Raw genomic sequence first — 25,962 nt, forward strand, 5'->3', positions numbered from 1 at the left:
CTCACCCAGGCAGACGTCATATTTGATGAAGAATTGTTAGGAGAAGTAGATGCATGTAGCTGCTGTATCCACTAAATTTGTCACAAAAGTTTTTGTCTGCAATTTCTGTGCTTGTTCCTTAGAGTTGTTTACTCTGAAAAAATATAATTTAGGAGAAAGATTGCTTACTTGTAAGGGTTATGAGACTGGGAGAGGAGTTTGGCAGGAGTTTAGAGTGGGACTTGTACCATGTTAGCCAGAAAACATAAACACAGAGCAATGGTACCACTGTGCCTACTGCTCTCTGCTTCACCTCTTGCAAACTGCACTTTCTCTGTCACTTGAAATACATCCATTGCTCAGCCTCCTGATGTGCAGTGAGCCTTTTCTACAGCCAGATAGAGGAAGGTCTCCAGACTGTTGGGTTCTCTTATTTAGACCAACTCTTGATCATATTTAGCTACATATTTCCCTGCTTCTGCTACAGAACTTTGGATAAGCAATCTAAACAAGTGCATTTCCCCACCTTCTACTTCATAAACTTAAAGTTGCATTGGTAGCAATATTCATGCAGAGTCTCTGCTCTTGATTCTCTAGTCTTCTTGGGGAATACAACTTAAGAAGCCTACAGAGTTGACGTGAGTGAAGTGACTCTTTGTACTGGGTAGGAGTAAATCTTTATGCCAATATATCTAATCAACCATCTATCAGTCTCAATATAAAATGTGGGTCTAACTGCAGCATCAAACGTGCAATATCCCCGTGCTGGGCAGTTTGGCAGGCATCTTTGCTTCCTGAGGTGAATGGGAAGCTGGTAGATACAGTTTGCTGATCTCTAGTGCAGCCATTTAACTTCCTCCTTCTTCTTTCTGATTCTATAAAACAAGCTAGGCCTTGGATGTCAGTGCTTTAGGAAAATCTGGGGTTCTCTGTAAAAACAGATTGTCAGCAGGTTTCAGAAAATGGGAAGTGGCCAGCTGGACAATTTACTCATTTGCCCCTTTGGAGTGTAAGATTGTGATGGTCACTGTTGGGCTAAGATACTGCAACAGGATGAGAGACAGCAAACACTGAATTGGGCCTGAAGGCTGTAGAGGGTAGTCAACAGGCCGATGTAACTATGGTGTATGTTTGTAAAAGCATCCTCATTTCTTCTTCTTTTTTGTATTCTTTATCCTCTTTTTCTATCCACCTGAACAATAGCTACATATGCATTAGAAATACCATGCAGCACATCTGTAGTAGGGTTGTGTGTTATGTATACACATGTAACGCTTGTATTTCTGGTGCAGTAAACATCCTTTAGAAGTGCATCACTTACTACTAACGCCTAGTTTTCAGCTGTGACACTGTAAACTCCCTCCTTCCCTCTGAATACACTGAGTTGATGATAATTCAAAGTAAATTCAGAACATGAAAGAAGGAACCTCTCAAGCTGAAGCATATTTCTTATTTCCCCAAACCATGACCTGGGTTTCCTTTGCAGCTCAGAGGGGAAGCCTAGTGGCTTCTACACTTTCGAGCTGGTGGAGGGAGCAGCAGCCACCCAGAGTCACTTGCAGGCAGGCTTCAGGTCCCTGGGTGGTGTGGGAACAACCACCCGTGTTTACCCCCATCAGCCTGCTGTGGTGGTGATATGCTGCAGGAGGGAAAGGCTGGGAGGCTTTGGCTCATCACAAGTCATTTCTTGAGGGGAAGGGAGAAGATGGAGAGGTGCTGCAGGACTTTATACTCTAAAACTGGATTTTCCCTGAAGTCTAACTAAAAATAAATTAGCTAATATTATATTCAATTAATTTTGCCAAATTTGAGCAATTCATTTAATTAGGAGGAAAGAACTTAATCTCACAGAAAACAGACAATTTCCAAAGGCTTGCAGAAGAGTATGCCACAAGAGTATGTCCCTATGAATTGCTGTGAGATGAGGGGTGTGCAGGCTTATGGGGGAAATATAATGACATGTGAGAAGCTGAGGCAGCAGTGCAACGTGAGATATTTAACCCTGAGAAGGTGGCATGTGCTTTTGGGAAGACAGGCATTGTGGAACTTCTCATTTCTTTTAGGGGAAGAGAGCAAGAAGCAGAAATATGATGATAACATTTTCATGTTATCAGTAGAGCGAGACACTTCAGTGGAGTGTCTTTATGCACATGCTGGTGAGTGGAAGAGGAACTGCATCTCTTCTTGCCTATTTTAACAATTCAGTTTTCTTGTATACTATGCATTTGTTTCTGTTTTCTGTCTGTCGAGTTGCACAAGTGGTTGGTGCGTATGACTGTACAAATGGAGAAGCCAGTTTAGTATTTATTCCACTCTCATGTTATTTGAGAATCTGTAATAATACAGACAGGGGTCAGAACTTCCAAGATGAATCCAGCTGTCTGAACACAGAACTGCCTCTTTCTGAATGCTCCCTGACATAGCTGACATCTGAAATGCTGAGTATATAAATACCCTAAAAGTGCTTCAGGAACTAAGATCATCCAAAAAAAAAACCCCAACAACCCAAAATTCAACACATCAACCAAACAAAAGGTGAAATAGAATGCCTTCGGTTACAGAATACCTTCGGTTCTCTATGAGTTTTCATAACAACAGGGGAGTGTTTTTGAGGACTTTCAAACCATTCTTCTCTACAGGCTTGCATGACAAATCTTACATGATGAGGAGTCCAGAAAATTATCAGAAGTTTTGTGATCTTTGGTGTTTTTTCTTTAAGTCTCAGTTTCTGTGACTGAACAAATCCTTGACAATCTTGGCTTTCATTTCTGGAAAAAAGCTGTAGCCCTTTGGCTGCAGAGCCAAATTCAGAGAATGGCAGTCTAGAGGCTAAGTAAACAGGAAAACAATAAAGTTCATTTTTAATTATCATGTGCTTTTCAAAGCAACCTTATATGAGTTTTGATGTTTGTGGCATGATTGCTGAGCATGATAATTTAGTAATATCAAATAGTGTTAGGGAGGATGATGCCAGAGACAAGTGACTGGGGCTCAGATGCTTCTCCAGAGCTCAAATCTGTAACTTTTCCAGGCAAATTGCAAAGTTCCACTGCCCTTTGGTAGAGGAGAGCTGTTGTCCATTTACCCTGGAGGAAAACATGGGCTGGGGCATCTGAAGTGGCTGCTGCATTCATTTTGAAGATAGGTCCCCCTTGGCCCAAAACTATTATTGTGTAAATTATTTATTATTATTATTATTATTATTATTTTAACAAAAAGACTATAATTTGCAATTTGGCTTTTTTATGCAGTGCTCTATGATGCTTGAGGTGCTGATGATGCTCCCCTGAACTCCTGCAGGGACAAGGAGTTCAATGAAATGCTGGAGTTACCACAAATTTGGGAGAAATCAGGACTTTGGGCTGGGGCTGCACTGTTTTTACCAGCTACAAGAGTGGGCAATACCATTGCCTGTACAAGTGTGAAGAACCCAAAGCATGGACTCTGTCTGCAGCACCAAGTGTGAACATACACTAGATAAAAGAGGTTGTACTGATGGGGCTCTTCATTATTTGTAAGATCTGTTATGAGGGTAAGGGCCAAGGGAGAAAAGGCAGGGAATATGAACAGGTGTTATTACACCATGCAATACTTCGTAAGACTCAAATCTCTTGCTGCAGCTCCTTTTTTTCCTTTTGAAACCACAGCAACGCTCACAGAAGAGACACCTCTGTTGCTTCAGAGGCATGGTACAGCTGAAGCTAAATTAAATGTATTTCTATTCTTAGCAAAATCAGCACCTTGCTGTTTCTTTTCCCAGATTGCCACTGATCAGATGAACAGCCCACTTTACTAACCTATTTCCACGATGAAAACCATCCATACATTATTAATATTTTTCCTAACACATTTAGAACTTACTTTTTCTTTAGTTACTCAGCTCCTGAAGATGTCTGTGTGAATTCTGTGAAGCCAGCTTCCTGCCCACCACAGAACAAAGCATGATGGTTAGACTTGATGATTTTAAAGGTCTCTTCCAACCTCAGTGACTATGGTTCTGTGCCAGACCTGCCTCTAGCTCTGCCCCTGTTCAAGGCTCTCTTGACACAGGGTGTGTGAAGTATGGTGATGGTTTGAAATCCTCAGAGAAAGAGCAACCATTTTTGCCCTCCATGCTTGACTTGACAGCTGCTTAGACATCAGCTCAATGGCTTATCTCTGGGATTGAAATGTTCAGAAAAGGGTTTCCTGCCTGTGTGAGGAATGATCAGGATTCATGGCACAGTGCAAATATGTCCCTCTGTGAGTCCTGATGCTGAATCTGCAGTGCTTTGGGGTAGGAGGGCAATGTACCCCTTTGTCACTTCTACCTTTTCCTCTCCTACTTGCTGACTCTCATTTGGCAGCACAATGCATAGCAGAGCCACTTCTGGAAGAGTCCTTCTTGCACAAGATCCCCCTTATTCTGATCCAAATTTGTAGTTGCTGTTTGGAGTGATTGATGCTATAAAAAGGAACCTTCAGGGGCTGCTTCTGAGCTGCAGCCATCTGAGAAGAGCACGACAAAGCCACCTTCGTGCTTGCTCAGCTTTTTTCTCATGATAATCAGCGCCTGTATCATCCGCAGTGCTGTCTGGCTCTTCCAACCAGCATTAACCAGTTGAGCAGTGAGAACTGTTGGCTGTGATGGACTTGATTGGATGTGGGGCAGTGACTCTCTGCTGTCTCCAACCAGAATCTCTACCTTCTGCCAAAATAACAGTTTGCTATAGAAATAACAGTTTCTGCGGTGTGTGAGATCTTAGCAGGACACAGTGGGAACTGCAAAACATGACCTCTGCCTCCTAATGCTACATTCAGCCCAAATTACCCTCTTGTTTCACAGTGCTGCCACCGTGCCCATGGCCTTGCAGTGTCCTGCCAGCCTCACCAAGGTCATCACCCACAAAAGCCTGCACAAAGCCAGGAGACAGTGACAATAACACTTAAGCCACAATCCTGGTGACCAAGTGGCCAAGGCTAGTGGGAAGCTATCACCACACAGCCTCCTTTTGGCTGGTTCAGTACCTCTCCTTGTTTTTCCTTTGCTAGATGTGCACCACAGGCATCTCCCAGCCCAGCAAAAGAAGATCCCCTCAACCTTTAAAAGTTAAAAACAAACAAACAAAACCCAGAGATACGACAAAAAGCCCCAATTTTTCTTTCATCCTCCAATTTCAAACAAGGGTAGTCTACCTGAAGAACAGTAGCCCTGCAATTCTGAAATATCCAAACCTGGGAAGCAGGTAGTGGCTCCTCTGCAGGTGTGCTGCTGGTGTCAAGGCTCATGGGGATGACAAGAGGGACAAGAGGTAGTGGGGCTGTCCTATGAGACATTTCAGCAATTAACTGCTGGGAAGCAGGGAACATCTGAGGGAGCTTTTTGTTACTAAGGCTTTTTTGCTATTATGTTTTTGCAACAAATTCCAATAAAAAAGTAAATGCCTCACACACCTTCAGAGAGAAGTTAATATGCCAGTGTCAGTGGCTCTGGGACTGTCTGGCTCAACAAAAAGGTCTGGGAGAGGCTATGTTCACGTGTAGGAGCAGCAAGGGTTTTATGTTATGGCTTATGCTTCATGGCACAGACCAGGAGGGATTGCCCCATTCTTCCCGTGTTCATCACTGCACAGCTGGATGCACATGGAGGGAGCAACACGATGGAGCTGGGAACAGTTACATTCCCTGCACCATCACATCTGACAGGACTCAACCTGTCTGAGCGCTTAACAACTGCTCCCATGTTTCTCTCTTACCAGGTCAGAAGTTACTGATCATACATGCATTGTGATGCTGCTGCGTGCTTCAGATTCAATTTTATCTAATCAAGGTTGAATTCCTCTGCTATTTGACTACTTTTCTCCAATTTTATGTTCTTGCTAGGTCAGGCTGCAGCCTTGCAGGTACTTAGGATTGGAACTACGTGCACAGCCAACAGCTGCTGTGCACAGCCACTCTGCAGGTGGAAGCTTGTCCTGTAGTGTATAAAGAAGCAAGGCCAGGGGTCCCAGAGGCCAATTCTCCCAGCTGTCCTCTTTATTTCATTCAGACATCAGGTGCTCCTAAGGCATGATGAACACACTAACAACTGGTACACAGCACTGTTTATTCTCCTGAACTCTGTGTGCTTTTTTCCTAGATGTTTCAGAGCAGCACTGACATTCAGAACTGCAATAAAAGCTGTTTTCTTTCCAAGTGCAGCAATTTCTCCTGTCAGAAAGAAAGAAATGAAAGAGAATTATGACCAGGTCATTTTGATGGCAGCAGCGACATCTGTGACAGCCATCTGTAGGAGGGGATAGCTCTAGCCAACAGCAGCTGTGTTCCCTTGGTGGTGGCTTGCTTATGTGTCACACCGAGCTTGCACAAGTTTCTGACCCCAGTGAACCTCTTGCACCATGGTTTTACCCCTTTTCTGAGGTGGTTTTGGGTCTCAAGTTGATGCTTAAAGAGAGTGGGGTGAGTCTGTGTTCAGGAAGAACCATGAGATGCTCCAAAGCATTTGCTGCCTTTGGAAAAGCAAGTGGACATCTCCAGTGGGCCAAGCTCTGTGCTGCCTTGCTGTTTGTAGGATCCCAGCTGGATGTTTTCATGTTATCTGTTTCCATTAGATCTAAAGAAACTTTAGTTGGTAGTTGAGTATTAGCGCTCCACACCCAGTGCACATTCCTGGGATATGTCCAAGGCAGTGCCCTTGCCCATGGCAAGAGGCTGGAGTGCACTCTGTGCTTCACTTAATGTCACTATCTTGCTAATGTCATAGCTGGGCACCAGCCAGCATCACTCATCCATGTGTGTGCACCCCAGGCTGTCTCCCTTCATGCTGGACGTTGCCCTGAATCACAGATGTGGCTCAGGGAAGCAGTTTTGCCTGCTTTCTCCATCACTGTTGTCAGGCTCCAGCTGCAGGTAGGGCAGGAGCAGGTTCCCTGCAACATTTCGCATGAGGTCTTCATGGAGACGAACATCTCAAATTAAGAAAACCTTTCCAGGTGCAGACCGGCTGTGAGCTATTCTGATATTTTTATAGAGATAACAGAACACATGGTCAGCCTGCGGTGGCTTCCTTTAGCTGCCTGTTGGCTTCAGATAGGAGATTTGCCTGTGTTCTGACATAGCAAAAAGAGCAGCACTCTGCAAGCTGACAAGCACACTGTAAGAAGAGGACAAGCTCCCCACTTTGAATATACCAGCTTTATCAGAACAATGATAATCCATACATTTCTGAGGCCTGAACATTCCCTTTGATTGACCCTCACACCAAATTAGGAGCTAAAGGCAATCTGCCAGGACACCCAGATGGTGGGACGACCCCAACCACCCATGTCACAGAAGTGCAGGAAGCAAGGCCAGATGGGAATGGGAAATCACCTGAGGAATCTCAGTGCTGAGCTGTGCACTGCACTTGGCTGCCCACTGCCAAGGTGGCCAGGTGCAGCGTTTGGCCAGTTGTCACCCCAGACAATGAAAGGTGCCCTTCTCTGACCAGATGTTATCCTTTGCTGCCTCTATGGTCAGCAGAGAGAAAAAGGCATGGAGGTATGCTGAGACGTGATTCATCTCCTCCTGAGGAAGAAGTGTCCTACTGCTCAGAGGAGCTGCACTGAGGAAAAGCCTGCTGCCCCCCCACTGAGATGGATGAGTTCCAGCTCATTGGGAGCTGCCAGTGTTGGAGGACATCCAGGGGAATCTCAACCCAAAAGGCAGAGACCTGCCACCTCCCTCCCTATATTGTGCTGTAGCTCATCCTCTGGTAAATATTTATGTCTCAAGGATGTCTGGATGGGGCTGTGGATTACCCAGACTGCTGAACTACTGTAGCAAAGTAAATATCTGAAACAAAAAAACAAGCAACTGCTGTCACTGTTGTTTTGGTTTTTTTTTTGGTTGGTTGGTATTTTTTTGTTAATTTTTCCCTTATACTAAACAAGGGTTTAATTAAGAAGTCCGACAGATGGCAGGACAGTACCTAATACAAGATAGAGCACTTCTGTGAATTTAAGGTGCTTCTTTAACAGTCCTTTCTGCAAAGCAGAAGTGAGAGCCATGGGTCTTGGAGGCATTACTCACTGGTTTGTGTGGGCATTTCTGAATCTGAGCTCACTGAGGAGCCTTTTGCCTTCACCATTCCTGCCTCCTCCCTTTTCCCTCTCCCGGAGGGCCGCCCCCAGCTGACCCTGCTGCTGCTTCTCCTCTCTTGGCTCGGTGGTGAGGGGTGGATGGAGCACTGGGTGAAGTGAATGATCACAGCTGTGTGGTGGAGGTGGTGCTTTTCATTTCCCTGATAATTTACAAGGAATTCTGCTGTAGGCTTGAAGAAGAAAGGGCAACTATGAGGCTGAATTGCTGAGGTGGCCATCCCAGCACCATGTGGCAACATTTTCTCGTAAGCCCGGCAAGCTTGCAAGCCCTCTGGAGATGTTGAGCTGGTGTGGGGTTTTGCTTGGACATTTTTGGTTTGATATTCTAAAGGAAACTGAAAATAAGCCAAATGTGGCTGTTTAATCAGTTTCCCATGATTTTTTGCACTCTTTCATATGCACAATCTGTAGTGAGATTCTTAAATGGTAAAATAAAGAAATTCCACACTATTTTCCATACTTCTGCAATAAGGAGGAAAGGAATTTTTTTCCCTTGGATACTGATCTACAGAGCCTGAGAGACACAGTCTGAGGACCGGGGTGGGAACTCACTTCCTCATGCCCTTTCTTACACCGTCTATGTGAAGCCAGAAGATAGATAGGCTGCTGCCATTTCTGAGAGCCCCTTGCTCAGATTGGATGTGCCTGCCCAGCACTCGCTCTTCATGCTTCCCACTGCCAACTCCCATGTTTCTGCTGCTTTTGAGAGCCCACTGTGGGGAATTCTCCCCCTTGTGACAGGCACTTGGCATGAAAAAAAACCCAACAATTTACAGGTATCTCTGCAGAGGCTTTCAGACACTTTCCCCACAGAATGATGAGCTGAGTTTGTCTTTCAGGTCATTTGGAGCCAAAGTAAATCTGGAGATAGCAGTGGAATACACCAATATTTAGTTGAGATGTTTCTCAAAATAATAATAATACCAACTGGAAATAAAATAGAAAAAAAAATCCCCAATGGGTGTTTTGGGAGAAATACAGTCCTTTTCCTGTGTCTTTTCCATGCTCTCACCTCAAGGAGGCCTTGAGTAGGATTTTGGCTGGGACCTTGTTTTCGTTTCCATCAGGAATGTTTCTAGTTGGCACACAAGCTACGTGTGCAAAGCAGAGGAGCTTGGGAAGCTGCTTTACTCTTTCTTCCTATTGCAACCTCCTCTCCTTCCTACAAATTGGAGCAAGACACCTATATCTGACAGTGGAAACTCTCTGAGAGTCACCCAGGCTCTGCAACAGCTCACACATTTCCTGGTATGTGAGGTTGGCCACCATGTCCCAACATGCATGGTGACAACACTTCTCCCCCAGCACATAGGAGGGAATGCTCTGCACAGTGCTGGGGACTGGATCACGCAATTTCAGTTCATCCATGTTTATTCTGGCACCGATAATTCAATATCAAATTAAAAAGAGAAAGCAGAGCCACTACTTTATAGGTAGAACCAGCCAATTTCAGCACGTAACGGGTTAGTGCAGTGTGGTTACACTTCTTTGCTTTGTCTGGTAGGTCCCCAGTTGATCTTCATTTTTACTCCATTTGCTCTCCCTGAGCTGTGTTTTGTAGCCTGTGGCTCTCCAGATGGGCTGCGCAGAATCAGCCCACAGCTGGGCTGAGTGCAGGACAGTCTTGCTCAATGTGCACAGTATTTTTGAAAGGTCAGCTAATGGGAGAGCTAAGCCTGCGTTTGCTGACAGATATTAAACTTAAGCAGTTCAGAGAATTTCTGTTTTTCACACGGTCAATAGCCTTGGAAAGAAAAAACTTTTCAGAGATGCATCTGTAGGAAAAGATACACTTTACTGCATCATTTCTTAATCTGAGGCTCATTAGAAGGCAACAGGATGAAGACACCCATCTGCATAAGCCAGTTTTGAAAATGGGCTGTAGACATCTTAAATCAACGGCTAAATATTTTGATCAATTGGGTCCCATGTTTTGGCTCTGAGAAGCGCAATAAATCATTTTGGAAGTGGATGAGAGCTGAAGTAGGAACACACAGCAAGGAACATATCAGAGCTACCCTTGTGTAGAGCATTTCCATTCCTCTGCAGGGGATCCCAGTGTTGCACACAGAATGGGCACAGTCTCAGTGCCAGGAGGGAGGTGTGTGCAGTGCAGCCCCACTGCCACAAGGACAGCTCTCAGGAGGCATGGCACTGCCTGCACAGCTGTTTTGGAGGAGGCAGCATTTCCAAACTACATGTAAGAAAATGCTTCAGGTGAGCCAAGGGCAATATGCTGTCATACAATGTGCTTGTTTCTTTTTACTCATCTGTCTTTGAACAGACACAGCAGGTTGTACTGAGTGAAACAGAAGAGTCTTTTTGTAGCACTGGTACATGACAAATGGACTCCAGGACTGGCACCCATTTATGTGAAACAGCCAAGCCCAGCCTTGGTTTTGCTGGGTGCTGTCACAAGGGCTCTACTGAGCCCCACAGAAGCAGTGACAATCCTAGCCTATAGCAATATCAGCAGTGAACATATATGGCATTTTGTCTGAGACGGCATTTTGCTATAGAAAACAGTTATAATCATTTATGGGTTTGAATTCCTTCCTTTTCCATCTCTGTCTCTTAAGACAATGGATTTACATGGCATATTTCACAACACATGCTATATGCAGAGATTACTGAATATAAAATCAAATTACATTTTCCATCAGGGTAGTACTAGAATGGCACCAGACAAAAGAGCAGGTTTATTTCAGAAAATGAATGATGCTTTGTGTAATCAGATCTGCAAGGGAGGTTTGGCAAGCAGGATGCATACAGATAAACCTCTGCTGGGTCTGGACTCAGCCTTGAGGACACTAAATCTGAACTTGTGGGAGATTGCTGAAGATCTGCAGGAGAGCAAAAGGGCACAAAACCCTTATTTATTTAAACCAGAGCCAGGACTAAGGGAGACACAGACCCAGTGCTAAGCAAAGCGCTGGTGTGTTTTTGATGCAAAGGGGTCAGTGCTGCTGTCTGCGCGTGGCTCCTTGTCATCCACAGTTCGTGCTGCACGTCCTGCAGGCTTGGGCAGCCCAGCCTGATTGATGTGGCTGCTCTGGGAAGAGGCAAGGAGGGCACAGCGCTCCTCAGAGAGCTTGGTGCTGCTAGCAGGAGTGCTGCCCTTCCAGCCAGCCCTGCCTGGGCTGAAGCAGCATGCACGTTGCTTTGCACACAAGTGGGAAGCCACCCAGATGCTTACAGTCACATTTTAATACCATCCCACTTTCCCCAGTGTGGAATCTTCCTCCTACCCCTCTCAAACCCATCAGGTTCTCTCAGCTTATTTACACTAATAAAGGAAAACATGAATCTCAAATTCAAAAAGATCAATCTTAGTCTCACTCTTATCTTAAAGGTACTGCACTCCAAGTGAATTCCAGCCTCATAAACCAAAAAAAAAACAACCAGATGGGTAATCCTATATGAATATATCTCTTGCTTACCAAGACCAGGAACTGTCACCACCACAGACCACTCTTTGCCAGCTCCTGCAGATATTCCCAGCTCAGCACTGGCCATGTATTTCATTCCTAGGATGCAACAAGGAACAACACATTCCCAGTGAATGCTGTGCTCCCTGTGGTCCTGGCAGGATAATGCACAACCCAACACTTCCCACTTCTCCCAAGCTGGAAAGTGGGAAGAGTGTCCTCAGAGCTCACGCTGCTGGAGCACAGGCTAGACAAGATGCCTGATGACTCCTGGGTCCCCTCCCACCTCAGCTATCCACCAGTCCTATAAAATAAGATGCGCTCTGAAATGCTACAGAGGCACTAAGGAACATGGTTTGGTGATGAGGTTCAGTAGGTACGCTTGATGACTGAACTTGATCTTGAAGGTCTTTTCCAACCTAGATAATGCTACAAAACAATACAGAAGAGATTTCTGAGAGTAAGAGAAACCTAGGTTCTACATATATAAGCATTGCATGGAAAGCACAAATGATGAACTGAGCTGTTAGCTTAAAAGTCAAGTACATCAATTCAGCAGCACTGAGGAGAGGAAAGCTGGGGAGCTAGAAGGTCTAGCAGGGTGTTCCAGCAGGGTGCCATGGCAGTAGGACAGGTTGTGCGCTTCAAGGAGAAAACAGTAGGAAAGAAGCAGTGTGAAGTCTGTACCAGCACTATAACATACCATAGCATCTCTCTTTTCCTATTTGGAAATCTTGTATCAAGAGTGTTAATTTTTATGTTATGATTCTGCTAGGCACAACACACTAGAGAAACACTGAGAAACATTGCTTTCTTCACCTCAACAAATACAGGTATTTTGGGCTCTGCCCTTCAAATTTCAGAAATTCCTGCAACATGGTCTTGAATACAAGTCAAAAATAACACTACATCTCCAGCAGGAAGGTTTTAAGAATCAGCTGTCACCCCACCCGACCTCAGTTTAGTCAGGAAGGATCTGCTGTAGCAGCTGGATGGCAACAAGCAGGGTGTGAAAAGCTGGACCCCAGCATGGGACGGAGGAAAGAAGATAGGTTGGAAGATTTAGTGTGAAGCTGGATCTGCGTGAAGTGGAGAATTCCAAGTGTGAATGTGTCTATGTGTTCGTGCATGTGCTGAGGAAAGCCGGGCTGGCAAGGGAGACAGAGGAGAGCTTTGTGCACAGTGCTCGCTCTGACACAGCCCAGCCTGCTCCCTATCTCCCAGTTCCACTTCTGAGTGTGCGGGAACATGCGGTGGCTCCTTTTTCCCACTATCTTCATCATCCCCTGCACCCAGCAGGTAAGTTCATTAAATAGGAGAAAAAGATTTCTCCATTCCTCACCCTGTCTGAGTTTAAAGTTTTTATTTGCTTAACAACAAAATAAATTTCAGAGAAGCAAATTACTCCTAAGGAATAAGGAGACATTCCCTACTCCTGAAAAAATTTTGTGTGCAGCTTATTTATGGCATCTGTCCTGATCTTGGTATTTTTTCCTCTCTATCCTGTATATTAATATGACTCTTTCAGAAAACGAAGTGTTAGGGAAGCTCAAATTGCCAGTGACCATGCATTTTTTTCCCCCTTTCTTTTCTTTTTTCACAATGTAAGCACAAATGGTTATTTGATACAGTGTAGGGAAGTAAACATCTTGTCCATGCTCATGTTCCACATACATCTATGTATACACATCCAGTAAGTTTTGTTTTCAGATAGTTCTGCATTTTAGAAAGCCATCTAGGCTGGGTTGTGTTGTGTCTGTTATGAGAAAATATTAAATGGTAACTATTGCTGAAGAGATCTGTGTCAAGGGCCAATTTCATTATTTACTTCATTTTGAAAATACACGTTACCTGTACTCAGCGTATTTCTCCTCTATGATCAAGATGACTTCCAAATGGAAAATTTCCAAGAGACTGTCTGACTCTGCTAACTTTCGGAATACTTAAAGCTAGCTTGATATAACTGAACATTAGTAATAAAATGTTGCCTACTTTTGCTATTTATTTATGCCATACACACCTTGTTCAATCCTTAAAACACACGAAAACAAGCAACAGCATATGAAGGGCTGCTATACAATGGTCTCATTTTCTGATCTGTGCATAGGATCAGTAAAAATACGCAGCGGGCTTGTGTGATGTGGATAGCTTTGTAGAGAAGCTTTGGGATACAAGAATTAGAAAATATCAGGCCTGTAAATTTGATAAGCAGAATTTCCATCATCACATAACATTTTTGAAGATTGTTCAGGCAGACCGAGCTATTCTCTAATTCTGAAGTTAAAATGTACAGGTTCTTACCCAGTGCTGTTTTCTTATGGGGCAACTCTGAAGTCTTACACCTCTCAGCTGACATCTGTTCCTAAAAAGGGAAAGAGAAAACACTTGCTTAGATAGAATTCCGTAGGTGTTAAGCACGTTTTAATTTGTAGTACAAATTAAACTTACTGGATGAAGCACACAGATCATTTCCTGCTACACGTACCCATTTTGAAATGAGATGCCTGATCTAAACCACATACGCTCATATTGTTGGCACAGGGCCAAACTCATAATAATAATACTTTGCTTAAAAAGATGAAAAACCCATTGAGCAGCAAGAAAGTGAATTTCCTAAAGCAACCAGACCTTCCTGAATACTGTGAAATTTATGGGAACACCTTTTTTTTCCATGTAGTGTTCCCAGAACAAGCCCTTAATAGCCTTTAATGCTCCTATGCACGCGTTCATCAAATTAATGCTATGCTTTAGAGAAAAGCTTAGGTGCTTGAAAAACAGTAAACTGAAATTACTTGTTTCTGTATTATTGCTGCACTTAGAGAAAAAGGGCTAGAAGAAATCCTTTATCAGCAAATGATTAATGGTTAGCAAAATACTACATTTATGGAACTATCTTCTGCCTTCTCAGTGGAATGCAAGATGAGAGATCATTACTCATTTAATACATGAACTGCATTTCTGAATTAATATGTATCTTAAAAATCAGACAGCCAAAGGGACTTGAAAACTACTACTTCGGAGTTTCATTAGTAAGTGTGGATTAAGATAGCATAAGTATAATTTCAAATGACCATAAAAAATGGAAACTAATGGTAGAAAAAAGAGCCTTTAAAAGGTCATTTAATGCGCCATGCAATTAGGCCAGCTCAATTATGCTGCAAAAGCTTTCATGTGATATGTCACATGTAATGTTGAGTTCTGCAGAGGTTGAGAGCAGACCTGAAAGCCCAACCAGCACCGCAGCCCCTCCCTTCTGCCAGGGGTGCCCTACAGCTAGAGGGATGGAGAGAAATGGATAGCTGGGACTGCGCGTGCCCTGAAAAATACAAAACATCCTCCTTTTCTTTACCATAGAATTGCTTAGATTAGAAGGGACCTTAAAGATCATCTGATTTCAACCCCCTGCAGGGTTGGATGGTGATACAGGTAGGTGATGAGGGCCTAGGTCTCATCTTTCTCTCCTGCTTTTTGGGCAGCATGAGCTGCTAGGCCAGAGCAGCTCCTAGGTTTACACTCCACTTACATGCCAGCACTGGCTATGCCTCCATTCCCCACATGTCCTTCCTTGCTGAACAGCAGTGTCACAGCCTGCATTTCTGCTGAAACTCAGCATGGAAATACCTGCTGCTAAGATCTAAACTGGCATGTTTGAGATGTAATCCTCCATAAAAACGTACAGAATACCTATCTCAAATACATCCTTTCATACTGTGCAGACTTAATCTTCCCCAGTGCCTCAGAAAGATAAATAAATGAGTCAAGAACTATCAAGGACATTTTTAGATGCAAACTCTTGAGACAGAATGTGGAAACTGCAAATTCTGACTAGATCTTGACTTCCTGCTGCTTAGGTAAACCTCTTTCAGAGCTCCATTTTTGCAGAGTAAGCTCTAGGCCTAAGGAACACTTATTAATCCAAGTAGTTATTCGTTTAGAAAGTTACCTGTTAAGCTCAGTACAATTACCAGCCTCCCTTAATTAGTCACAGGATGCAGTTGTTGCAGCTAGCACAAAAGAACTTGAAAGTAATATGATAGTCCTTTCAAAGCACCTGAAGTGTTGCTTTGAGCCAAAGTAACCCTCTGAATGTTCCCTATTTCCAAAACCTTTGGCCATCAGAAGTGTCACAAAAGGTTGGCTGCTGAGCAGCGGGGTGAGTTGGAAGGTAGTTAATTTGATATAAGGCTTGTAGGAAGGACTAATTAAAATAGATCTACCTTTGGTTTTAAAATGCTTTTTCTTACTTTATCTGCTATGGGCTTTGTCCTAACGAGGAAATGACCAACGAGCGGTGTTCCAAACCTGCAGTAGGCCACGCTCACTGTTGGAACTGGTTCCCCCTACCAAAGTCTTGTAGCTTCTCACTTTTCTGGATCCTGTGACCTTAGGAGATTTATTTTGTGCTGTACCAGCCATGCAGAGAACACACAGCTCTCAAACCATCCCACTGTATGTAAGTTTCTCTGCAGGGCGCAAGCCCACCGCTCACAGCCGAGGCCTGGTGAAAAACGTCCAGAGAGCAGCGAAGCTCAGCCACGCACCGAGCTGTGCCACTGGCCCTGCCAGTGCCCACCAGTGCCCACCTGCAGCCCCGGGGTGAGCCTGCTGAAGGACGGCTGTGGTTGCTGCAAGGCCTGCGCCAAGCAGGCTGGAGAAGTCTGCAATGAGGTGGACATCTGTGATCCCCACAAGGGTCTCTACTGCGACTACTCGCAGGATGAGCCTAGGTATGAAACAGGCGTGTGTGCATGTAAGTCGTTCTTTCACGTTCTATTCCGCAAATCCAGGAGGGTGGGAGCCCAGCTTGGCGGAGCCGTGCAGCTCTGTGCTGTGTGATTTGTACAAATGCACACTGGTTGGGGAATCTGAGAACAGGGCAAGGACTGTATGCTTTCTGCCTACCAGCTCACTGTGCATAAATTTGCTATTTGCTAATATGTTACAAGGCTAATTTAAAGCAGGACAGCTGTAGTTATCATTGAGGTCAAACAAAATTGTGCATGGGCTGGGAAGAATTTGAAGCTAAGAATGCAGGAAAGGATGACTGCATCAAGCACTTAGTGAGCAAGAACCCAGTGCTCCCACTGTGTTAGTAACTTTTGTTTACCATTTGCAGATCTGGTTGCTGTAGGGTGTGAGCTAAATGGCATTTACTATCTCAATGGGCAGACTTTCCAGCCTAACCCACTTTACAAGTGCCTGTGTATCAGTGGTGCGATCGGATGTACTCCTGTATTCACACCAAAATTAGCATCAAGTCCCTGCTCCAGTGGCACGGGTAGGAAGAAGACTGGACAGAGGGTGTGTGGCCCAGGACAGAAGCACCTTCAATCAATCAACTACAGGCGGATGTCAGGTGTGCCCTGCTATGCTGGTAACAACTCTGTGCACGAGCCTTGCCCCCTTCAGTGTCCTTGCTGCAGCAGCCAGGATGACTGCATGCTGGCTACTCCTGTTCTCCATCATGGCCATTGCCAGGGTGTCTGCTCTGTCCCAATTGCCCCTTTTACTCTCAAGTCACAGATTCTTTTCTCTAAACTCAGTGCATATGAAAAGCAAAAAGCCTTTTTCTTCTGTTGATAGGGAATACCCACTGCTACCTTTAGCCCATCTTTCTGCAGAATTTCACTGCTTGTCAGATCTGCCTTATTAGGGCTGCTGATGGACAGCCATTTAGCAGCCCAGGAACTTTCCTGTTTTCTCTCCCTTTGTGGTGGTAGAGAATCTTGGTTTTCAAGACACAGATTAAAACACTGCAGGCTCCATTTTCAAATGGAAAGCAGGAAATTATAGACTGCCTTAGCAGCTTTCCTCAACTCACAAAACTTCACTCACTATGAGGACAACCTTCCCTCCAATTTCTTCCCTATGCAGTGTGATCAAAACCACACATTTTATCCATGCAGTTCTGCTATGGTCAGCTGATCCTCCCTTCAACCTTGTTCCTGTTCTGCTGCAGTACTCTCATTTACTTTGGGAAAGGACCACTGACAGAAGCAGCTTCCCCAGCCCTTCCCTATGTCTGGATCCTCCTCTCAGGCCTTCTGTTCTCTCCTTCCTTCCCTTTGCATGTGCATATTTACATTACAAAATACATCTTCATTTCAACTAATATGGATATCAGAAAGCCGAGCTGCTTCTTTGGTGGCAACTTAAATTATGGGGAAATTATGGCCTGAATCATCAACATGGATCAATACAATAAAAAGGGATCACAAAGCTTACCAAAAAAGATTATCAAAAAAATCCCCAAATACTGCAGGAGCACATGAGCCAATCTGCAGATAAACAGACTGAAGACACAATCTGAAGTTCAGTTTGGACAATTTCTGAAATGTTAACAGCGGTTATACAAGTTTGCAAAAATGAAAAAGGAAGCACATCTTTGTTGCAAAATTATAATACCTAGTGTTAGAGACCTTTTAGAGAAATCTATTTGATGCAGTGAGTAAAACCACACTCAGTAAAGGCAACCAAGTTCAAATGTAGTGCATTTCTAGAGAGTGTTACTAATCTGACCAGAGAGGGACACGCATTGACAACAATGGTAATCAAAACATCTGACCCACATTAGGTAGGTGCATGGGGAGCCAATGCCCAGTGACACTTTGGGCCAATGAGAGTATTTGGAAATAGTAGATAAAGTTAAAATGAGGAATGGCAAATGTGCAAAAAAAAAAAAAAAACCCAAAATAAGTGTTTATAATAAACTTCTTCCTCACCCTATCTTCCTCTGAAGAAATCGCCTTGAAATTTTGCTTCAAAATGAGGTCTTCCCCCTTCCCTTTTCCAGTACAGCAAAGCAAATTACCATGCAAATTTGTGCATCAACTGCATCAATGGCTCAATGGGCTAATATCTACAAGGAGATACATATATATATATATATATATATATTTTTTTAAATTAATTAATTTATTTATTCCCTTGTTAGCATGGATAACAAATGCTAGACTTCTCTTCATTGCTCTTGATGTTTTCTGGATTTCCTTGTCCAACTTTGACCTAACTTAGATATTTAGGGATGTGCAGAGGTTATACTTTGAAAATGTATGAAGTATAAGCAAACATTAAACTTCCCTTTATTTACTGCAGATCTGGGACAGGCTTTTAATCTGCTTATTGCAAAGAGATCTTAAAATTGATGTCTACTTTCCAGGTATCCTTGTAATTCTGCCAGTCATCTAACATGCAGATGTCATCTAAATGCAGATTCCACAGACACCAAGAATTTCTACACAATTTTTTTTTTTTCTTAAACAAAACCTGGTCTTCACAGTGTCTAGCAGGAATTGGTACTAATGGTTACATCACTCTCCCATTTGAACTGTATTTAGCCTTAAATAATCAATGTTTCTTCCACTCTGGCCATTTTATAAAAATTCCACAGGTAACTCTTCACACACTATTTTCTTCATATTAAACAGAAGGGCCATACAGCACATGCAGTTTTATAGCCTTTGCTAGGATACGAGTGTCAATAAATTTTAAAGGCAGCTCAGTGCTAAGACGTCTAAATAACTTTTTAAGGCCTCATCTTTAGATTTACTTGCATGAGCAGAAGCCTAATGCTTATCCTTTTTATATTCAGTTAATCCTTTTGGGGTTATTCTGCTGCGTAAGTAAGAAATTGCTGCTTTAGCTTACAGAAACTTACCACTAGTTTTAAAGAAGAAGTGCCTGGTGCAGGCAACTCCTTGGACACCGTGTTCCAGAACCTGTGGCATTGGTATATCCAGCAGAGTGACCAATGAAAACAAGAAGTGTGAAATGAAAAAAGAGAAGAGATTATGCTTCATCCAGCCTTGTCTGACCAATATCCTGAAGACGATAAAGGTATCTTCTCATAAATGAGGGCTGCTCCAAAATTAACACTTCCAATTTGATTATGTTGGCCCACAACATCAGAGAAAGATGTTGGTGGTATGGGAGTAGAAGTTGAACCTTCCCGTCAATATTCCATTACATTTTGTTGCTGTATGACTGAAGGCTGCAGAGGGGCAGTCTGAAACAAAGGCATCTGATACATAAGTGCACATGAAGCAAAGGTGTGTGTCACTGAATTCCTCCATGGGGAGAAGTGGCACCCACTGACATTCATCAATGCTTGCTGAACACTTCTGGAAAGCAAACAGGAGAAGTGAGAGCAGTGAGGCATCAGCAGAGCGGGTGGTATGTGTTTCATCACTGGTAACTGTGGGCCACCTCCACAGGCTGCAGGTTTTTACAAGCGTGGCATGCAGGCTCTTCTTCATTACTGGTAAAAATGCATGGCTAATGGTGCTGACTATGCTGGAAAACACTGTTTCATAGCTGAGAATTTCCTGTTGTATAGTGTTATTTTACTCTTTGCATCTCTTGCAGTTTCCAAGGAAATAAATAGGAGGCATTACTGTCAGAGCAACCTATGTAAAATGACTTGGTAGTAGAAAACAAAAATGTCAGAAGTAATGGAAAAATGGATGTATTAGTAAATACTTTTAAGTCATAAAACAACACTTCTCCTTTTTCTACCTTGAGTTGCCAACTCTTAATAGTAAGCTACAGATGTATAATTTCAAAGTGCTGTCATGCTGCTTGGCCAACCAAAATATTTTTATTTGTTTACTGAAAGAAAAATAAGACAGCTTTTAGTAGGCGTAATTTTCAACATATTTCTATGTAAACATCACAAGTTTTTTTTCATGGTCTGTTTTCCATGTGTAAAAACATAAGCTTTTTTTTTTGTTGTTGTTTTACAGATTCCAAAAGGAAAAACATGCCAACCAACATTCCAGTTCCCTAGAGCAGAGAAACTATTTTTCTCAGGATGTTCAACTACACAAAGCTACAAGTTAACTTTCTGTGGGGTATGTATGGACAAGAGGTGCTGCGTACCTAATAAGTCCAAAATGATCACTCTCCAGTTCGAGTGTCCCAATGAAGGCTTCTTCAAGTGGAAGATGATGTGGATAACATCTTGTGTATGCCAGAGGATTTGCAGTGATCCAGGAGATATATTTTCTGAACTCAAAATTTTATGAATTAACACCACTGACTGTAACATGCTGCAAGGGTGACAAGCACATTCACATCCTGAAGAATCAGCATTATCTGTCACCCCAGCAATGTTTGTAGTCAAACTATAAATGTAAATATTCATTAAAAAAAAAACACATTTGAAAAACCCACGTAGGAAGGTATCCTCTTAAACTTAACTGTTTCAGTATATGGAAATACATTCTCAAGAATTGTGTGTGTAACACTACTGTCAAAAGGAGAACTCTTTGTAATTCAAGAAAGCACAGTGAGACTGCTTGGTAACCTACCATAACACCTTGTCCAACAAGACAAATACATTTAGATTCACAGAGGCTCTGACTAATCTATACAAAAGCAAACAAACAAAAAAAACAAAACAAAACCGACCCTGTAACATCATCTATTATTCTTGATTCTCAAACTAATATCTTCTACCATGTATCTTCAAAGGCAAAACACATGAATGCTGTTGTAAACAGGATAAATTAATTGTAAGACTCAAATGCTCTTTACAGCAGATAATCTCTCTACTGCTGTGAATATAAACAATGTCCTTGGTAAAGGAAGACATAAGACAGCTACAGATAAGAGAACTGCAAAATTTGAAGGAAATGTGTATTTGGAATGCTTAAAGAAACCCCAAAAAAGTGTTATTACAAGGTTTTATGGATGACTTCTGAACTCATACATTGAAAATTGTGCCTACTTATACACCCATTCAAACTCTGCTAAGAGGATTTCAAGGTTTAGATCATTGCATTGGCCCACTCTGATTTGTAACAGTTCACCAGTCCTTGCGTTCTGAAGAAGTCAAGGTTGGAAAGTAAACAGGAAATAGCTGTACATTCTGCAAAAGTTCTTAATATAATGTAATACAGAAATCTACCGACCTTGGTAATTATAAATAGTAAAACATCTATTTTACTTGCATTCTTTAAACATATAAACTTTGCTTACCTAACAGTCTTTACTGTGTGTTTTTCACTCAGAGGTATGCTATATCATCTCATTATCAAGTGCAATTCACCATTTATAAACATGAATCATTAAAATAACATGTTAATTAATGCTCCAAATATAAAATGTCAAAGAAAATGCATTTTGGTAAATCCCCCCTGAAACCATCAACTTTACTATCAGCTCAGAATACTCTAATACAGCTAGGTACAACAATGAAGTGAAAAAATTTTAAATTATGAACATAGCTTAGAGCATTCCAAAATGACTGCTTGTCTGCAAATTTTCAGAAACAAGTTCCATTAGAGGATTGCTTTCATCTTGGAAGAGTATGCAGTTTTTCTTCTCTTCGTTGCTTTTTAAAAACAACTAAAGAAAAAAGCTAGCAATAGCGATCCTTCTTCGAACCAAGGCTTGCTTTCAGTTCACTATAAGCTCAAAGTCTGGGAAAAGCATTACCTTTTGGCTGCTAGTACTTCTCTTTCTTCTCTTTGCAGCATATGGCATGTCAGTTTACTCTACAGTTTGGAAGAACGTTACTGATATTTGCCATAATTAGGTGCCTTCAAACCTTTCCTACAGGCTGGGCCTGTCACTTTATGTGACACTTCAGAGAGCTGAGGAAGCAGCTATCCCAGCCTTGCTTTAGAATGACAATAGGTAGGCTCTCTGCAATTCATTTGGGTTAACTGAAGTGGTTGGATGCTTGGGGATTTTATTTTTTTTTAAATCAAAGTTCTTCTTTACACAGCTATCTTCAGTCTTGATGGGGCTGTTGTAAACCCACCTTTTGTGGCATCCAGTTCGTTATACTCTTCTATTAGGTCAGACAAGGATGATATGGCTTCAGAAAAACAGCCTTGCTCCATCCCGTCTACTTGCAGATAATGGTGAAGATGAGCCTATAATAATGAATATTGAGAATAATGAATTCAGTGTTACTCCCTTTACTGGCATATAACGTAATCTATTTGCCTCACTAAGTATTATTTGGCCTGCACTGAAGAACTGTAGAAAGCAGATTTGAAGACATGCCTTGACAACCCATGCTTACATAATTAACAACTTCAGTAACAATCTGTGGAATCACAGTCGGTATTACGGATTTCTTACATATTAACCTGTTCATATTTTGTCTTTGGTAGACCTCAACAAACTGGTAGGCACATCCACTGGATACTGGCTCATGGCTGAAGAAGTAAATATATCCCCTAGTAGGGTATGGGTTAATAAGGGATTTGTTCTTCTTAAGCAGCAGCTGTTAGAATGATTCCTTGATAGATATCACAGTTAAAAATCTCGGAATATTACTTTTAAGCAGTCCCTCTATGATTCTAAGATTTGTTTCCCTGTAATCCAAGATGCTATGATTGGTGGCTGTGGATGATATACTTATGACAGAGCCATACCTTTTTCTTGTAGAGCTTCATGAATCTGTCTTTGAGTTCCATAAAAGTTGGTTTCACACAGGTGTTGTTTGCTAAAGCTAGAAGGGAATGGGTATGGCCCACAGGAGGTACAGAACACAAACTAGTTTTCCAGCCCTCCTGATTCCATGATACAAAGTGCAGAGAAGGCTTCAACCTGTGATAAGAAAGAGTACAGTTACTTATGAAATATAAAGAGAACAAAGCCAAAGTTTCCTTTGCCAACAGTTAGCAAAGGTTAATTCTGAAGCTTTCACAAACTTCAACAAACCAGTCAGAATTAGCATTTTGAATAAGGCATTTTAGATCCCAGACTGAAACAGCACGTATTTAAAATTCACACAGTAAACACCAATTTTGTTAATTTAACATATCAGGGTTTGAAAAGTAAAGTTACAAGCATGTATATGTCTATAAAAGCAACTGCAAACACACAGATTTATGAGAGAGGTAAATGTGTGGGGATGAGTCTACCTGATATAGGTAAAATTATTTTGATGCTCAGAACTTTTCCTTATGCACCCATCTGCCTCCATTCTGCACTCTGTTCCACCTCTCCTGTTGCAACTACATAGGTCACAATAGTGTAAAAGGTAGAAACTGAGTGTGAACTACAGCAGAGAGCCTATTCCTTCAAAATCCTATAGCAGCAGGAGACCTCTGGAAGCCTTCATCTTTTTAAATTATTAAGAATGGAGGGGAGGAGAACAGGCACACCTAGTCAGCTCCCTTTATTTGGAAATCAAAGAATGCCACGACTTACGCTAACTTGTTAAGAAAGCTATTTACATTTTCTTTCTTTCTATCTTTCTTCAATTACTTTACATTACAAAAAGTACTTAATTGGTACTGAAATTCCTCAGATGAAAAACTGAGAATTCCCTGGACAACTGAAAAATATTTATATGAAAAATAACACGATTACTTTGTGTGCTTTTACAAACCTTTCAATGTTTCTGCGAAGGTCTGAGATCTGCACATTCCCTCGAACAAGAAGTGCACAAGCAAGGTAGAGGCTATGCTTTGGATCTGCTTGAATTAATTGATGATCTCTACTAAAAGCATCTGAAAACATTTGATCCAACCTAGGTGAAGATAAAAACAGTTATCTACGCTATTAAAGCAGGCTACAGAAGTTCAAAATACCCACCCTTCAGGGTTTCAAATTTCCTGAAATCTTGGAAATAAAGGTACATTTAATCTCGGACCACGTAAGGACAGCAAAATCAAAATAACTTAATGGTGTGGGTTGGTTCTATTTAATATCTAGAAATACGTGGCTCCCAGCAGAATTGTTTCCCAATAGACATAGTAAAAACGTTTTAAGTCTGCTGGCTCAACCATTAAAGAGAACAGGGACAAATAGTGCTCTCCAAATGAGTAGGATGAATTTTCCAGTGTGGCAGGCTTTAAAACCCTTTTGGACTTCTGCCTTTAGTTTTGCTATAGAATTTTTTTTTTTTTTTTTTTTTTTTTTTTTTTTTTTTTAAATTAAATGGAAACTATGGATGAAATTAAGAAATTAAGCTTCAACTGTAAAGTCTCCACAACAAAGTTTTCTTCTTACCTTCTAGAGGGTATATTAACATCAGCCAGCGTATACAGAGGAGTCAAACTTGAAACCAAGTAATGAAGCCGAGGAAATGGAACCAAATTCATACTGATTTCATTAAGATCCATGTTAAGGGAACCTTCGAACCTAGCAGAGCTGAAAAGTTAACAGATGTTACAAAATAGTTATAAACTAAGCAAGTCACTTTTATAATGTAAACATTCATTAAATATACACTTCAACTGTTCCCTGCAATAAAACAGTAAAACAATATCTATAGATAAAACAGTTATCTATAATTCTTAAACTTCCACATTTGGCAGTAACACTGCTATTCTTATTTCTTTACACTTCTCATTGTAGAACAACTAATGATCAAAAATGAGACCTTAATGTTCCTGATTGTAGTTCTTAGCATTCTTCTTTAATGTGCAGACATAACTGGTTGATACCAATTTAAATAAATAGGATAGTACATAATGAAACACGTATGACTTAGCAGCCCTGAAAAGCTGTTCAGACCACAGCTTTAAAAATGCTTTTTCAGCAAGAATTCCTTACAGCAATAGACAGTTTAGGAACAACTGTCAAATGGTATTTATAAAATAATAACATTGGCCTAGAAATTCTAACTTCCTTGGGCACTATTAGGCACTAATGGAAGACAATATCCTGCCCCAAAACCTTCTCCTACTTCAGTTCTAAGACTATCACAGCTACAGCAACACCACTGCAATACGAATAGTTTCAAACACTTCAGATTTTCATTACTTTAAGAAATGATTCTTAACAAGACTAATATCAAATAGAAAACAATACTGAGTTGATGCAGGCACACATATTTGCAGCACACACTGCCTCTAGCAATATTACTTGTACAGAGGAGTGATCTGTGACTTTACCTTGTCAGGTTCAGCAGCAAGTTGGCTACAATGTTGTTCATTGCATCAAATGGCTTCTCCTGCACAGTTTTTGTAGTACCTGCACTTGATGTTACCAAGCTGTTCGGCTTCACAGTTGACCCCACTTTCCCAGAACTGACCATCTGATGAATTTTATTAACTATATCAAACAGAGACTTTGAAAGGAAAAAGAAACACGGACAAAAAAAATAACAGGAAGCATACAAACCTCATCCCCAGAACACCCAAATTCCATAACCCTGTTTTTCCACTTCAGTTAATCTTAAAGAAAAAAACTAAGATATGGTACTGACAGTTCAAACATTACAACTTTGATTCAAACATGTTCAACTTTTGACCAGTTCCAACTGGCTGAAGTGCTCCTGAACATCCTTTCCTTCCTCGTCACAAACATAGATAGTTTGACTCAGAACTTTGACTTCAAATTGAAGTCAGTTTGAATTTGAAATCATTAGTCATTCCTCTTGTAAGCACTTAAACAATACTACACACAAAACGATGCTAAAAGATTTGAGGCTCAGCCTCAGTAAACAAGAGCATCTCACTTTTTACCTT

At 41.8% G+C, this 25,962-nt stretch overlaps 2 protein-coding genes across 4 annotated transcripts in view; one reads left to right on the forward strand and one right to left on the reverse strand.

The window, feature by feature from the left end:
* Positions 1–6,040: 6,040 nt before the first annotated feature.
* Positions 6,041–25,962, reverse strand: part of TUBE1 (tubulin epsilon 1) — a 28,472-nt gene continuing 8,550 nt past the window's right edge. Inside the window, exons 8-15 of one of the 3 annotated variants that reach the window (XR_007374962.1) lie at positions 25,387–25,562; positions 24,500–24,640; positions 23,877–24,017; positions 22,915–23,089; positions 22,293–22,407; positions 13,829–13,889; positions 11,540–11,626; positions 6,041–6,168 (exon numbers count right to left, since the gene is read on the reverse strand). Coding sequence is in view for 2 of the 3 variants with exons in the window: in XM_048935539.1 (XP_048791496.1) it covers positions 22,249–22,407; positions 22,915–23,089; positions 23,877–24,017; positions 24,500–24,640; positions 25,387–25,562 (792 nt within the window). In the remaining variant the exon portion in view is untranslated. Of the gene's footprint in view, positions 6,169–10,926; positions 11,627–13,828; positions 13,890–20,574; positions 22,408–22,914; positions 23,090–23,876; positions 24,018–24,499; positions 24,641–25,386; positions 25,563–25,962 lie in introns of those variants that run through there. The other 2 variants (XM_048935540.1, XM_048935539.1) reach the window with 2 other exon arrangements.
* On the forward strand, positions 12,719–20,558 carry CCN6 (cellular communication network factor 6). Its single transcript, XM_048935541.1, has 5 exons — positions 12,719–12,826; positions 15,986–16,277; positions 16,644–16,883; positions 19,170–19,363; positions 20,269–20,558. Exons 1-5 carry the CDS (start codon positions 12,776–12,778, stop codon positions 20,548–20,550), a joined length of 1,059 nt encoding a protein of 352 aa, XP_048791498.1. The 5' UTR covers positions 12,719–12,775; the 3' UTR covers positions 20,551–20,558.

Source organism: Lagopus muta, chromosome 2, assembly GCF_023343835.1.
Source record: "Lagopus muta isolate bLagMut1 chromosome 2, bLagMut1 primary, whole genome shotgun sequence".
NCBI lineage: Eukaryota > Metazoa > Chordata > Aves > Galliformes > Phasianidae > Lagopus > Lagopus muta.